The following is a 17,146-nucleotide window of genomic DNA, read 5'->3' as shown; positions in this document are numbered from 1 at the left end:
AGTTCTCCTACCGGCTCCCAGACTGGTTTTCTCAGCATTGGCTGATAGAGGCAGGAAGTGGGTTAGGAGGGATGGGACCTGTATGCATGCTAATAGAAAGAGAAGAGGGATCATCATTGGCTACAGTGAGAGGCTGTTCAGGGGCAGGCCCCTTAATATGGAGTAAGGACTGTAGTGATTTGTGGACTGTTGATTCGGGAGGATTAAGGCGTAATGAACATAACATTATTATATGTAATAAGAGATCACCAATGAGAGTGAGGTTCAGAAAGCTAGTATTGAGAGATTTTAACTTCCAGTTCGAAGCCCTGCAGGTACTTGATGAACAACCAAAGTTGGGGCCTTCAGAAAATGTATGAAAAGGCATGACCAGTATACTTGGAAAAAAATGTGTTATTATATCTGTGTTTTTTGTTTGTTAAACCTGGGACAGGATATTAAAGAACCTGTGACCCATACAAGCGGGAATAAGTACAGCCATATGGATTACATTTTAAATAAGGTTTTATTTATTTCATTTATAAAGCACGCAAACAGCCCGGAGGCATCGAGGCTCTGTTACAGGTACAAGTTATTTGCAATATGTTTATCATACAATACTTTTTGGTTATCCAAGAAATACATTGACATGTAATACTTGAGGGTTAAAGAGCAGGGCACAGAAGATGCTCAAGATTAGGAAAATGGCTGTGTTTTTAGTGCTTTGCAAAATACCCAATAAAATTGTTCTGCTCTGACTGAGGAGACTGTTTGGCTGCTAGGTAGAGGAAGCCAGAGACACCAGATTTGGTTAGTTTAACTTTGGGTAGGAGTAGGCGGTCAGCGTATGGTGGTCTGGTGGGTCTTGTAGAGTGGGCTTTGGCTAATTTTTTAGAGAGGTACTCGGGTGGCTGTGTTGGATAGATGGGCACTTATGGGTGATGGACAAGTCTTGAATGGATAGCCAGTGGGCATCTCTTCCCGCCTCTGAGAAATGTTCTCTCTTTGGGATATTTAGGGCTGCTCGGAGGGCGTTATTTTGAATTACTTAGAGTTTGTTGATTTTTCTGGAGGAAGTGCCTCCAAAGAGGAAATTGCAAGAATCAATTCTCGATCCAATGATGGCACAGGCAACAGTTAAACGCTGCCAGACCCTTCCTCTCCAAAAACAGTTGCTTAAGACCTTGGTGGTGTAGGCTGCTGATGAGGCAATGACGTTCACTTTGCGGGACATGGTGAGTGAGGCATGTACCCCTATGGGTTTCAGAGGTGGAGCCTGAGATAGCGATGTTGTCAATCTAGAAGGCAGTGTAAAATTCATTGAGATTTTTTAGGGCTTTGGTCGAGCAGGGCACACTCTGCCGTGCCCGGGGCGGAAGCCAGATTGCCGGGGTGACGCAGGGCGTCTTAATAAAAGCCCCGCCCCCGAGCCCAGGGAGGCAGTTCCGGGGCATACCCTCACTAAGTGTGCAGCGTAGTCTTTGAGCTCCGGCTGGAGCTACGACACAGGCCGTGCGACCTACTATAATCACGCTTGCAACCATCGCGCGCACATTTTTGGACACCCGGTGGGGGGGCCGCGCACCTGATCCCCCTCCCCCACCCAAAAAAAGTTTTTCTCCGGTTATTCTCCGTTGGTGCCATCCATTCACCAAAAATACATTACAACGCTCCGAATTGCCACAGCCACGACATGGAGCCACCTGTCCAACATACACCTCCCCAGAGTCAGCTGCAGCAAACTCCAAGTGAGGCCCAGAACAAGTTGCACCAGCATCATCTGAGGGGAACAGCTGAGGTGTGCTGGACCTTTGACTACCACGGTGCCGTGCCACAACTCTGAAGGACTCGCATCTAGACGGTACGTGTACATGACAACATGGCGGCCGGAACATCCACTCCTGGGCCCAGCATGCTGTCAAGAATCGCGGCAAACTTGTTAATGGCATCACCACAGCCTCGCCCACAAGGAGGTTCATCAGCACTGGTCCAACCTTTTGACCCCTTCACAGATCCATCATCGAGCGGGCCCAGATGGCAGTTATGGATCCAAAAGTTGGAAATGGCGATGGAATGCAGGGACGTAACGACGGCCAGAAAGATGAAGGCACACCTGCTGCTCAGTGTGGGCGATGAGGTACTACGCATCTTTAATTCCCTAAACGTTGACGACGGCCAAGATGTATATGTGAGTGCAAAAGAGGCTTTAACGGCACATTTCCTCCCACAACTAAACCCGGACTATGAGACATTTATTTTTCGCACCACCGTTCAGGCAGTGGATGAAACTCTTGATGCCTACCACACACGCTTTAGAAAGTTAGCCATGTCCTGTGAATTTACAAATGTGGAGAAAGAGATCCGGAGGCAAATCATTAATGGCCTCCACTCAGAAAAGCTAAGGCGGCTGGTACTTAGTGAGAAAGGCATCCCCCTGCAACGGATCCTTGAATTGGGACGACAAAGGGAACTGGCACACACCAGGGCTGCCAAGATGGAGGCCACGCTACACAAATTGCAACCCGCTCTCACCACAGCCATGGTGTCCCAGATCACCAACAGACAAGTCACAAGAGACAAGGTCAGTGGGGGCTATGCTCACAACAGGTGGCAACCGCGCGGCCCGGGGCCCACAGAATTCGGTTGGTGTGGTGGACCGCGACATGGCTGACGAAACTGCCCCGCGCAAGGTACTACTTGCGGAGCATGCGGCAGGAAGGATCACTATGCGAAGGTATGCAGGTCAGCAGGCACGACGACACAGCCCTCACAGAACCTTCAGGAAAAGAACGCAACCAAGAAGAAAAAGCAGGCCAGCGCAAGGAGGGTCGCAGCTGCCAACTCCTCAACGGAGGAAGAGGGTGATGATGTCTCAGGCATACAACGTGACCCTGGTACGGAAAACGACAAAAGGGAGGAAGGTCTACCTGGTGTCTGCGCTGAACCAGGGTCAAGCACCGCAGAAAAATCTGCCCGAAGGCGAAAGTGCGTGGTCACCATCCAAAACCAGCAAGTTCTGATGACCATCGACACAGGTGCCTCAGTGAACGTTATGCCCACAAGCATATTTCAGACTCTAAACCCTCAACCAGATCTGAAGAGCACAGACACGCTGTTTGCATACGGCAGCCGGAAGCCTCTACCAGTCGTTGGCAGGTTCCGCACTACTCTGGGCCATGGTGAAAACACGCTATGGTCGAAGGTCTATGTCGTAAAAGCAGGAATTGAAAGCCTTCTGAGTGGCGACGCTGCAGAAGATTTGGGTGTGGTCAAATTCATCAGCCATGTTGATGAGGTCACAGAGGTGGAAAACATTCTAAGCCAATACCCCAAGCTGCAAGACGGAATAGGTTGTTTGACAAGCAAAACCATCAAACTGCATATCGATGAGTCGGTACAACCCAGAGCAGTAAGGCATAGGAGAACACCTTTCCACATGCGGGAACTAGTGGAGAATGAACTTAAAGCACTGGAAGACGCCGGCATCATAGAGGAGGTCACAGGGCCCACACCATGGGTCTCCCCAATGGTGGTAACAAGAAAGCCAAAACAGCCCGGAAAAGTCCGGATTTGCATCGACATGCGCCTCCCGAACACGGCTATTAAAAGGGAACGCCACATCACACCGACGATCGATGAAATTGTGGCCGACCTCACGGGGTCGTGTGTGTTCTCCAAAGTCGATCTGAAGGCGGGGTACCATCAGCTCAAACTTCATAGGGACTCGATATGTTACGACATTTTCAACGCATCTAGGTCTGCGAAGGTACAAGTGCCTGAGCTTCGGGATATCATCAGCAGCCGAAGTCTTTCAACAAACCATTCAAGAGGTCATTAGAGGCATACCTGGCGTCCTGAACGTAAGTGATGACATTCTAATTCACGCGCCTGACAGGGAAGAACACCTCAAAAGACTCCAGGCATTACTGAGCAGGCTAGAAGATTCTGGTTTAACCATACAGAGGAAGAAGTGCGAATTTCTCGGACCCGGAATTACATTTTTTTGGCTACAAGTTTGGCGGTACTGGCATCTCCCCTGATCCCCAGAAGGTCGCAGACATACAAGCCGCGAGCCCGCCAACGACTCCCGCTGAGGTACGCAGTTTTCTTGGCATGGCCACCTACTGCGGCAGGTTCATCCGAAACTTGGCTACTCTTTCGGAGCCCCTACGTGACCTGACCAAAGTTAACACAAAATGGGAGTGGGGACAGGAGTGCCAGGAGGCCTTCGAGAACATCAAGTAGTCCCTGTCTGTCGACACAAAGATGGCGTACTACAACACCGAACTCCCTACAGAACTGTTTGTCGATGCGAGCCCAGTAGGACTCGGAGCCATCTTAATGCAAGTAACTAAAGAAGGGGAGAAAAGACCCATCGCATATGCCTCAAGAGCGCTCAAAGCGACAGAGCAGAGATACTCTCATATTGAAAAAGAGGCCATCGCCGTTCTCTGGGGGTGTCGGCATTTTCATCTATATTTATATGGACGCCGATTCACGGCGATCACTGATCATAAACCCTTACTACCCATCTTCATGGGTACGTCGTCACATCCGTCAGCAAGGATCACCAAATGGCTGCTCCACCTGCAGCAGTACAATTTCGAACTGGTCTATCAGCCGGGCAGTGGAAACCCGGCAGATTTTCTCTCAAGGCATCCTAGAGCAGCAACCCCACAAGAAGTCCAAGTGGCCGAAGAGACCGAGGAGCATATATGTCAGGTGATACGTGCCATGAGACCAAAAGCCGTCAGCATCGAGGACATTGAGTCGGAGACACACTGGGATCCTTGTTGTGACCTGGTGAAGGATGCTATCATTTCAGGTGATTGGAAGACGTTCATGAAGCACACGCACAACAGAACGACGGAGGCGAAGACGTTTTTGTCTGGCATGTTCACCGCCCGACAGGATCCGTCGATCACTGAGAGTGGACTGCTGCTAAGGGGAAATCGCATCGTTATCCTATTGGGCATACAAGACAGGATAGTGGCATTGGCCCAAGAGGGACACCAAGGGATGGCACGGACAAAAGCCCGGATCAGGCAAAGGGTATGGTTCCCACAAATCGATGACTGGGTCGAGACACTCATAAGCACGTGCCTGTCCTGCCAGATAACTGGGGCCCCACCGGAACCAGAACCAATCCTGTCAGCAGAACGTGGCCGCGCCCGATGGGAGGCCATTAGCATGGACTTCTGTAAGCTACGGGAAGGCCTCTACCTCTTGGTGGCAATTGATGATCCCTCCCGCTACCCAGAGGTCGAAATAGTTGAATCCACAGCAGCAGAGGTCGTCATCCCTGCCATAGAGAAAATGTTTGCAACCCATGGTTTGCCAACCTCCATTAAAAGTGACAATGGACCCCCTTTTACGGGGGAGGAATTTAAACAGTACCTGCAAGAACTCAATATAAAATACCATCACATCATGCCGAGGTGGCCCCAGGCAAACGGGGATGTTGAACGTTTCATGAGGACCATTAACAAAGTGTTAAGAGTGGCCAAGGCGAATGCCAGCCCGTGGAAGATTGACCTCTACCGTTTCTTAAGGAACTACCGTGTAACCCCTCACAGTATGACAGGCATACCGCCGGCAGACCTCATGTTTGGAACAGTCATCAAATCCTCCATTCCGCATCATCCTAGCAGGACCCCGGATGAGGTCAAAGAAGAGCACACCGAAAGGAGACGGAGCGCCAACGCCCACATGAGTGCCAAGAGGAGGGCAAGGCCGTCCAATCACCAAGTGGGTGACCAAGTGTTTATGCTGCGAAATCCAACGAAGTCTAAACTGGACACCAGATATGAAGAAATCCCATGGACCGTGAGTAGCAGGCAAGGCACTATGGTGACGGTGACAAGAGGACGCCGCCAGGTGACGAGGAATGCGCCATGGTTTAAGGCGGTGCCACAGAATCTGTGGCCCGATGGCGAGTGCCACCAGGAAGACGAAGGTCAGCCCAGCGAAGAAGAGCCAGTGTCCATCCAGGATGAGGCAGGGTTGGAGGATCCATCCTGGGAACCGGAGAGCGAGCTGAATCTGGGGGACCCGGACAGCGAAGGTGAGCCACCCAGTGGGACAGTGGGGGTTAGCCCCCGAGTAGAGCGATACGGTCTGAGAACTGCTACAAAACCGCCCGCCAGACTAAATGACTGTGTGGCAGTTTGGCCCATAGTGTATGGACGGTAGAGACTGGGTGGTCTCCTGAATATTGGCTAGGTTGTTGTGATCTTATGCTACCGTTTAGTGATCTTATGCTACCGTGTTATTGTTGTTTTGTTAAAATAAAGGAGGAATGTTGCATCCGCCCTGCGTCCCGCTATGCGGTGACGCAGGGCGTCTTAATAAAAGCCCCGCCCCCGAGCACAGGGAGGCAGTTCCGGGGCATACCCTCGCTAAGTGTGCAGCGTATTCTTTGAGCTCCGGCTGGTACTACGACACAGGCAGTGCGGCCTACTATAACCACGCCAGCCCGCGCGCGCTCCCGGCCGCGGGGCTGGGCACTTAACAGCCGCATTCCTAGGATATGGTTTGTTTCAAGGAAATGCTGAACTTGCAGGTAGGCTGCTCGATCAAGGATTATTAGTAGGAAGGGACAGTTGTGATTGGCCTATATTTGGTGTGAATGGCAGGGTCTAAAGATAGTTCCTTTAGTACTGGGAGGACCCAGGCTTCATTAAGGCTGGCAGGCACTGTGCTTGCAGAGTATGATGCGTTTTTTGAAGGCGGTGATGAATGGGGTTGGGATTTCTGCGAAATATTCGAGGGATGCTGGGCAAATGTCTCCTTTACATTTTGAGGGTTTCAGGCTTTTGATTATTTTTAGGACTGTTTCTGATAAGTCTTTGAAGAGAAACTCGGCAATGCAAGGTTTGGGGGAAGTGGGTGGGATGCTTGTGGCTAGGGCATGGGGGGTCCGTACTGTGTTTAGCTGGGTGATTAAGGATTTTCTTGTTAAGGGTGTCAATTTTGTTTAGAATTGCCGTTTGGATGTCGGACCACCAGTTCATCCTTGATGAGGGTGGGGAGAGGTGAGGCAGGAGTTTTTAGCTCCCTAAAGATTGTACAAATCTCTTTAGTGTCTGATTTGCTATTGCAGATTCTGGCATTGAAGGAGTTGGGTTTAGTTTTTATAGCTGATATGTATTGTTTAAAGATTTTGATGAAGTCGCCTTTTAAGGTGTCCCGAGTTTTTATTTTTTTTGCCACATTAGTTCTACCTGGTGTTTCTTGTTGCGCAATTCTAGAAGGTCGGGGCTAACCATGAGTTGGAATGTCTGACGGGTTTGGCTCTGCGAGGAACTAGTGGGCATTGGTGTTCACTGCTTTGGATAGGCTTGAGTTTTATATGTCCACTAGCGACTTAGGGTTCGGAGGTGAAGGGAGATTTAAGGAAGGGAGTGTCCAGCCAGGGCATGATGTTTTCTTTTGTGAGCTTCTGAGAACTGCATGTGACTGTTGGGGTAATGGAGTGGCAATATGGTTAGGCTTTTTGTGCAGTGGAATGGAGAAATTGATAATGCGATGGTCCGACCATGGGCAGGGGGTGTTTTGGCACTGGTTGAGACCTGGCAGTTGTGGTCTGCAATCCAGTCTAAGGTGCAGCCCTTCATATGAGTAGGGTTGGTGATGCAGTGATTCAAGCCTAGGGTTTCAAGGGCTTTGGCCAGCGATATGGCCTGGGGGTCATTAGGGTCATGAAGGCCTAAATTAAGGTCTCCTAAAAGGATAATGTTTGAGGAGGCTTTGATGTTGTCATCAAAGTTTTGAGTGGGGCCGGGAGGGCGGTAGATGAGATCTATGGTGATGGTACATGTGGGTGATGGTGAAAACCTGAGGGATAGCAGGTCTGCATTGTTGGTGGAGCTATTGACCAGGTTAGCGAATGGTGGAAAGTTCGTTTTAATAAGAGTAGAGGAGTATTGCAACCATGTGGTATTATGGTTTGATTTGAACTAGATGAACACTTTTTAATTGGTATAATACAGAAGGCAATATTCCATTGAAAGGTATTAGTAATGGAAGACCTATTAGGTGACTGAGTCCCAGAAATGTACAAAAGACTACTTCCTATAGTAGTAGCAACATTTGGCAATCCAAACCACTTTTTTCTGAGATACCTATAAAAGGCTATAAAATGAGGTTAAGCTTTTGATCACAAAATCTTTTCACATTATAAGAAACAGAGACCCTCAAGGAAAGTTCATGGTACAACCTAGAATCGCCAAACTTAAGTTATGTCTGTTAAAGAAAACAGAAGGTCGGACTAATACGGAAACTGTGTTGGAAGGTTCTGCATGTAAGAACATAAGTACTGCAAAATAAACCCTTATGCATTCAGAGTACACAGGCTATAGAAGTGCTTCAGCCTGCCCCCCGCCCCCTATAAAGCTTCTAGCAGACCTTAAGTTTTCAGAGGGCTAGGTTTTTGTTTTATATTGTCTTTGTTCACATCTAAGTCACCTATCACTTGTGGGCATTCCTATGACGGATCTTTGGTATTCTGTTGTGGGGAGGGGCTAATGGAGTGGGTTCCACAGCACTCTCCCAGCATGACCTTGCACTGTAAACCCATTGGCTGTTTCCCTCCTGAATCCTAACTAAGGCTCAACGATTCTTTAAAGTTGCCTTTGCGTGACATAAACCCTATACAAATAGCCTATAATATAACCTAATCATTTTATAAATATAATGAATGCATTGTTAATTGAGGAGAAGAGCACGAAGCAAAGTAAATATATCCAGAATTGACAGTTGTGTGTGAGCCAGCTTAATGCTTTTTCTTTGACAAAAGAAAAAATCAGGGTCTGGTGCGGTGTTGAATTTAGAGACAAACATGCTGAATCAATAATGTATAATGCTACGTACTGCATTGTAAGAGCAGAGCCCTGTTTCTGAAATTATGATTGTGATCTAAATTGATATTCAGATATACATAATCCCATTTTAACTGCTAGAAATGTGATTGACTTATTAGGTAGGAGACGGTGTCACCTTCTGTTGCCTGCGTATAGAAGATGGAGGATGATTCAAAACCTCTCCTAGACCACCCTGCACCTGAAGAGAGCCTTGCCAGAGTAGAGCGAAATACTTGTGATTCCATAGATCCCAGAAGCCGAAGGTGAGTGCTTCGATTTCATAAGCAAAAAAATTAAAATACTCTTAAAACTGAAATGCATTTCGGTATCGAAATTGAAAAAACAGTGCAATTACAAAGGTGGGTGTCAGTTGGAAAGTAATATCTGTCACATGCCCCCATTCCCTGCTAGAAAAGCAAAGCCAAATTGTTCATTTGAAAGCAATCAACAATTTCCAACAGAAACTGACCAGCACACATTTGGGGAAAACGCATAGATCCACAGCAATCTGTAACAGATCAGGTGCTGCTTTGTGAAGACCATGACCACATACTCAGGAACTTGCGGCTGCTTGCAGTGGGAGTAAACTTACCTAGGCAATTATTTGACGGTACATGTTTGTACAGGGCTGTTGTCCTTATGGTTGTTCGACGCTTGTCTGGTTGAATTGTGCTTTATGCAAACATGGGCAGTTATGGTGAAGCAATTGCCAAAATTCTTCTTTGTTGAAAAAAAGCAGGTTATGAGCTGTGGACAGAGCCTGGTGAAACTCTTATCTATAGCAGTAAGATGCAGTCAAATATTCTTATCTTGAAAGTACAACTAAGCCCATAATTCCATAAAGGAAATGTAACCAGTTTGTTCCCCTTACTCGTCTTGGATATGTGAATGTGAAAATAAACCACGTATGTTTTTCTCCAATCATGTTTGGCCTTTTGATCATATTTGGGCAATATTCAAAGGTGAGTGGGGCATTACCGGCTGGTATAATGGGCCCTGTGCCATTACCAGCCAGTAATACCCCGCCCAACGTGTATTTTTCTATTCGTACCCGGTATTTTGCTATTTGCAAGAGAGTCCGGTTGCAGATAGCATTTATTTTTAAAAAGGGAATTCGATAATCAGCAAGTGTGCTCTCCAATTTCTTATTGTTTTGGGGGGTCCTGGACAGCGTTTCTCAGGGTGGCAACCTGGGCCGGTCTTCCCTTTTCATGGCAGTGTGCATATCTATTGTTCTGCAGGGGATATGAAGATGGATCTCCTGCCTTCCCTTAAGTAGGTAGCATGGAGGTTGAGGTCAAAGGATCGGGTGCCAGAGTAAGTAGATACACCTGCCTAGAGCCTTAGCCAGGCCACTGGCCATCTTTGGGGGGCTGACCTCCTGGGAAGGCTACCTGCTGCTGGGCTTTAAACCCTTTCCTACCGCAGAGATTGGAGACCTTGCCATGCATTTTCAGCTGGATCCGAGGACTGGGGGAGCCAACACCTGGATAAGAGGCCTCGAAACGGGACTGCAAGTTTGGAGATGTTGCGAGAGGTTCCGATTGGGATGGACTTTGCCCTTGTAAAGAGGGTGCACATGCAACGCTCTTCCAGCAGTGGGTGCTGTCAGCACACGTGGCCTGTCCCAGCTTGCATGATTGCTTGTTAGCTGGGAACACGCTTGTTTCAGTGTCTCCTGCTACTGAACGAGTCAGTTGCCTTATGCGCTGCCAGCAGAGTGTGAGATGGGTAAACACAGTGTGAAGAGTGGAAACTACTTCCTCAGAGTTCTCCTTATCCCTCCTGGTAAGAAATGTGGGTCGATAACATCCATGTCGGCTTAAAGACCCAAAGAGCTCATGGTGCAAACTGTTGAGGAGAGGGCTTCCACCCAGAAGACAAGGTCTAAGGAACACAAGAAGAGGCTGCCCACTTCCTCACCATCTTCTTCACTAGCTTCATCTGAGGAGGAGACGGGCAAGCCTAAAGGTCAACTTCTAGATCTTAAGACTGTGGCCAAACTGCTTTCTCCTGTGTCCAAGTATATAAACTTCAATGACATGGAGGTTCAGGAGGTTATGTGAGACTATATGGTGCAACTTGTGGAAGGGGCTTCCTTTTTGATTTTTTGCATCTATAGAAAACGTCTTAGAGTGGAATCTTCTTTCCTCCCGCTTTATGAATAAACTCTACTCACTGGCTGGCTGGGGAGGAGGAGCAATTAACCTCTACAGTGGAAGTTGATTCCCTCCTGGTGAGCCTCACACAAAGACCCTTGATGGCAGCATAAGAGGCTGCAGTTTGGGATCCAACTAACCAGAGGTTTCATTCCGCCCACAAAATGCTTAGCAGGAGTGTAGTTATTGATGGATACCTGCGTCTGTTCCTTTCACACAGATAAATCACTACTGGAGTAGTGTGAAGTAGCCTACAACAGAATGCTGAAAGGGGATTATGGATTGGTTAACCCTGATCCCTAATACGCTCCAACAGACAGAACTGCTTTCCGACTTTCAGTGACCATGGGTTCAGAAATGGCAACAAGAAAACAGGTGAATACCTTCAATTGGATGGTATATAGTTGTGGCCCTCCACTTACCGTTTCAAGGAGCTAAGCTTGTCAGTGAAAAACTTGAGGCTAAAGTAGACTGTTCATAAAATGGTTAAGCGCACAGGTTCTGTGCAGAAGAAGCATTGTTCACATCTTCAAAGGTCACCCTTAGCTACAGAACCGATGTGGATCAGGGGAGATGTGCCTTTAGGGCCAAGTGTTGCCTTCCTTCCCTATCCGAGTAGGACCCAGTCCTTTCAGGAGTATCAGCGTTTCTGACTATGGCAAGGTTCTTAATGTGTGATATAAACTCCTGCAATTTCGCACTGAGAGTCCACTCTATATCGGATCTGTGGGTCCTAGACATTATTCAGAGCGTTATAAGGTGGAACTTGCAGAAAATACTTCAGGCTGCAGTACAAGCTTAACTCATGTTCCGAGGAATGCCACAAAGATATTGGCTTTCTGGAGGGGAAGCCAACCTCTGCTTCAGAAAGGTGCGATTGCCAAAGTCCCGCCTGGGGAGCAGGGCTGGGTTGATACTTTGTGGTCTTTGTGCCCCGGTTCTCTGGACTTCCTTCAACGTAACCATTTTATGAACAGTCTTCCTTCTACTGATCAGCCTTAAAGGGTCAAAAGATGGAGGGTGGGGGGAAGCCTTCAGTATCAAGATTTCTGCAAACTGTAATCTCACTGATTTCTGGTGGATACTATTTGGCATCACTAAATCTCCTGGGTGCTTACCTCCAGGTCCCAATTCACCCTCCTCACTATGAACACTGTAGGTTTGCTGTCGGGCCAAGCCACTCCGAGTTTGTGGTCTTCCCTTTTGCTTTGGCATTGCACAGGCGTGATATAATATGTACCCTTCTCTGAGCGATTTGTTGGTGCAGGGCCATTTGCAGCAGGCATTGGTGAAGAGGGTGGCATGACATGTGCCACTTTGAGATCATAGCTTCCTGATGAATCCCATGTAATCCCTGCTGCTCCAATGCAGACTGCTGTTCATTTGCACTGCATTGCAGACAGATTCAGGCCTATTCTTCCTTTTAAGACGTGTTCCTCAGCATACTAAGGGAATTGGGCAGACTGTGCAGGACTCCCCAGTCTCAATGGTGGTTAGTGCTCTGTCCATGGGAGGATGGCGGCAACAGTTTTGTCACTCTGTAAGCTCGACTTCATCTTTGCTATTTGACTTTGCTGCTTCACCAGTGCAGGGATCAGAGATCCCAAGACTTCGAGAAGCAGATTTCTACTGTAACCCAACTCATGGTGAAGCTGTAGTCACCTAAATACCTAGCCTGATGGAGTTTCCTGTCCATCATCATTATCATCATCATCCTCCTCCCCTTTTTGACTTCTGCACGGACACCAGCGCTTTGGACTGGGGAGCATTTTTGGGTGCAAAGACAACACACGGTTGGTGGTGTGATGTCTCCAAAGGAGTCATCACTGTTTTCCTGGCGGTGACCTTCTCCCATGTGTCCAGGGGACAGCAGCTGCTGCCTGATCCTGGGGGCAGCTGTATGAGAGAAGATCACATGAGGGGTCATGGGGAGGAGAGGAGAACAACCTGTGGGGGGATATCCTGACTTCATCGGGTGAGATGAAGTATTGCCCTTTGCCCTTTGGGGATGAATCCCCCATTTGCATCAATCGAATGGCCCATTGTGGTGCCTCCCTTTCCTCTTCGACTTATGGAGAGTATTGGAAAGCTTTGATCACATGTGCTGGAGAAGGAAGGGCTGAGTACTGCTGTGCCAAGAGAAGAAAGAGGAAACCCTTGCCTCTCAACTCTCTGTGGGGAGCTGGAAATCACTGGAGGTGTTAAGGAAGCCAGTATACCCCCTCCTGGAGGAAGAGGGAACCCCTGGGCTGGGCATCAGTAGAGTGGCACAATCCAGAAGAGACTGCAGTCTCCATCACTAAGGGGAGGAACACCAGAAAGTTTGTTTCTTTACCCAAGTTGGGTGAAGCCAATTGAGGGTTGTAGGCAGAAGTCTGAAGGACTTGGTTGGCATGAGAGGGCTGATCCTCTCTCAGCAGGAGCTGCTCAGGAGAAGACGTTGCATCTCCCTCTGAGGCATGTGGAACCTGAAGGCACGAGCCGGTGTGGAGGAGCCAAGGAGCTTGACAGCAGGCAGGAGAAACCACGTTGCGCGAGCAGGACGTGCCGCAGAGATGCCAGGAACCCGTGAAGATTCCTGTGCATCGGTTGCTGGAAGAAGCAACGTTGGCCTCACCGGGACCTGAAGGAAAGCAGACATGCAGACTGGAGCCGCTAGTGAAGCAAGAGAGACATTGAAGCAGTCAAGAGTGGAAAGCAAGCGGCAAAGCTTTGCTGCATAAGCGCGAAACGGGAACGAAGACGCCCAACAGAGCTGGTGAGTCAGCCCAAGCAGAGTGGGTACCTCATGCCGTTTCGGCAACCCCACCAAACATAGTTTGAACATTGTAAAGCTGCAGAGACAGAAACAATAAAAAGATTGTTTGCAAGTCAAAAAGGCAGAGTACAAACATGACCCCCCAACAATAGGACTGCTTGGAATGCAGATATGAGGAAAACGTAAAGCGAACAGTGAAACAACTAGATAGACCGAGCCAAGGAAGATGTGTGCAATTTTGGATATTAAGAGGAAGTGTTATATATGTGTGGAAGTAAGAAGTTCTGACAGGGTAGTATCCAAGGAAGTTGCAAACCTGCAAGAAGTCCCAAGAAAGGACATTGTGTGTTGAACAAACTATAGGTTTCTCTGTTTAGTTCTTGTACTTTTTAACATTGTACAAAATCCCTTACAGTGCAGTGCAATGGGGATACTTTTGTATCAACCTAGCTTTTTACACATGGGATTTTTGGTTACTTGTATATGTGCCTAAAGAGAAGCTGGTGGCAGAAATGACATTTGTATTGTTTTAGCGTTAATTTTGGTGTGCACATTGGCATTTACCGCATATGGCTACTAAACTTGGTTAGTGCCCTAAAATGGCTGTGCCACGAGCGTTTCGCTTGTTCTTTTGCAATATTGTAGTTTGGCCTTTTTCCTGCCTTCATGTTAGGAAAGTCCTTCTAAGGTCATGCAGTTTCCCGGAAAAGCTGCTGCTTTTGTGGGTTGGTGAGCCTCTGTGTGTGAACAGAGCTTTTCCCGCTCCAAAGGATTGACTTAAACCTTTTAGGTCAAGACATCTCTAAACCTTGTTTGTTAGATAATTACTTAAGTACCGAAGCCACTGCTTCAAATCTCAATGAATACATTCACTTTGCCTGAATCCCCCACCAATGATCATGTTTAGCTAGCACAAAAACTATTATTAAACCACTCCACTAATAAATGAATATCCAGGCCAATATGGGTCCTGCATGTACGCTCTCTGCCAAAGAAGGTAAGCTATTGGAGGAAAGTTATAGTTAATCACAACTATGTTTTTACCAAAATATACAAAATTAAATGGGACCCTTTCATCCTCCTCCCGCTTTCTTTCCTCCCACAAACATATATCTGTGAAAGTGGCTGTGGGTACTGAAATACAGTTGTGAGTAATTGATCATGCTGAGATGCTTGGACACATGCCCGAAATGTATATTCTGATCTATAATCAATTAGTCAATAAGTCAGGCACAAAAATAAAAGTAGCCAATTACTCTCAAAAGGCTTCTCTAGATGTACAGTTATTAACTTGTGATATCATGTTCTAAGGAATTACACATTATTAGTCTTTCATACGTGAACTTTGAAATTGATGCAATGCTTAATTCTGTTAGGTCATACATTCATTTCCTTTTGGTAGCTTAAGGACTTGTTGATACATTTTGTTTGATTTTTGATTTTCTAAAATTCATTTAGCTCTCAGAGGGTCATCTACTGAAGTTTCTCTGCAGCTGCAACTCCTATAATGGCATGCTGTCCTTTATTGCCCACCTGGCTCTATTATGGCAGGGAATCTCTTTGAACACCGATTTTTGTCCCTGACTATGTTTTATCGGTTAACACGCCGGTCAAGTGGCACAGCGAGTAGAGCGCTCGCTTTGACATCCGTGCAGAGCCTGCTGACGCAGGTTCGAATCCCGGCGGGGCCAAACTCAGCCTTTCATCCTTCCGAGGTCGATAAATGAGCACCACACACCGTGGGTAATAATAAGCAGCGCTCAGATACCTGAGGGTTCGTAGCGCTATATAAATGCTAAATTATTATTATTATTATTATCGGCCAAAAACTGTTGGGTAGTAGGGTTGCTAGCGGCTACAGTTTTTTCGCTGCACCATCCTGGCCTTTTTACAACATGGGTAGCCGAATTCCCAGTTTTTGTGGCTATTTGGCTACCAACGTTTTTTTAAATCCTACACACTGGCCATTTTGTTTTGAGTTTTTTCTTTGGTTGTTTGCACCACAAGGAATGGCCAAAAGGTAATTCTGCCTATGTAGACCTAATTGGGCTCTAGGAGAGTCTGACATCTTGATCCACATCTATGTGGTCATTTGACTGACTAGACCCCCTGCCTGTTGCTTGAAGCTTACCTGGGAAATGCTGGAAAGATGGCATAACTGTGCATACTGCTTTTACTGTACTGGCTCCACTCCCGATCCTCATGCTGAGTCTGTTCTTTCCATGCTTGGCAATCTTGACTCTAGCTCTTCACTGACATCCTTCCAGCCTGCTGTGCTCTAACAACCCCCTAGTGCTCTCCTGAAACCTCCTTGTCGCCTGTGTTGTCCACTGGAACCGAGGTGAGAGGCCTATGTTGCCTGATTGGCTTGCCCCTGCTCCTCCACCATATCTTGTATTCTGTTGTGGGACAACCAGACTCTTCTCCTTGAAGCTGTTCCTCGTTATGGGACCATCCTGCTGCCTAAGCAGAGTTCTTTGTTTCCATCTGATACACGGGGCACCTTCCTTTTTAGGGTCATGTTTGTGATTCCCATTGCTGCTGTTAGGATCTTATCATGGGTCACATGAAAGACGTCCATCTTGGGGTTCTGAGCTTCTGGTTTAGGAACCTGACTCTGCATACTGAGCTGCAGTCCAGAACAACCTACCCACTGCACTCTCTTCCCGAGCCTTCATCGCAACATTACTTAGTCTGCGCAACCTTGCCCATGCCCTTTAACCACCATCCTTTTGCTGGCTCTCTTCCTGGTGGTTCTCTGATCTGTTTCCAGTCCATTTCCAGGGCCCCAGTGACTTTTTCAGTATTCTTGGTTGGTTAGCTGCAGAGTGGACCACACACACACAATCTTCAGCCTCTGGTCATTGACCCTGCACCTGGATCCACATGACTCCCCGTCACCTCTTTCACTCCTTGGAACTTTAAATAAAACTTGATTATCATTTCTCTATACCTGCAAGTGCACTAATAACTTTGTTTCATTAGTTCCTAGGGACACATGTTTCTGAACTGCTACACCATTCTAAAAATACCACCAACTGTTACATACTTGTAACTTTCCTATGTTACTCCTTCGGGTCCTGGAGTTTTTAAATTATTCGCTGTAGGACATACCTGTGATTTTTACATACATTTTTAACATGGCAAATCACTGCATTTCACTAATGTAGCTCATTTGAATGCATCAAAGTTGTACTGAACTGTATTATGATTTCCTTTTTAAAAAAAAAAAATGTTTGGACCTTCCTGGGCCCCTTACTGTTCTTATAGTTCTTTGTTCTTTTTTCTTTGTATTTAGATCTTTTTATTAACATTTTATGCAAACAAGACTGTCACATACATCCTAATTCTCAATTTAAGGTTGCGAGGATAACGCTTTAGTAGTGGTG

The 17,146-nt window shown here is 47.2% G+C and overlaps 1 protein-coding gene across 3 annotated transcripts in view; it reads left to right on the top strand.

The window, feature by feature from the left end:
* Positions 1–17,146, top strand: part of SLC38A9 (solute carrier family 38 member 9) — a 1,177,634-nt gene that overhangs the window by 214,316 nt on the left and 946,172 nt on the right. For all 3 annotated transcript variants that reach the window (XM_069627285.1, XM_069627284.1, XM_069627286.1), the window contains one exon: positions 8,960–9,103. In XM_069627285.1, coding sequence (XP_069483386.1) covers positions 9,000–9,103 — 104 coding nt within the window. In that variant the 5' untranslated portion in view covers positions 8,960–8,999. The remainder of the gene's footprint in view (positions 1–8,959; positions 9,104–17,146) is intronic.

Source organism: Ambystoma mexicanum, chromosome 6p, assembly GCF_040938575.1.
Source record: "Ambystoma mexicanum isolate Mex_15411 chromosome 6p, UKY_AmexF1_1, whole genome shotgun sequence".
In the NCBI taxonomy this organism is placed as follows: domain Eukaryota; kingdom Metazoa; phylum Chordata; class Amphibia; order Caudata; family Ambystomatidae; genus Ambystoma; species Ambystoma mexicanum.
This window is presented reverse-complemented; position numbering and strand designations above follow the sequence as displayed.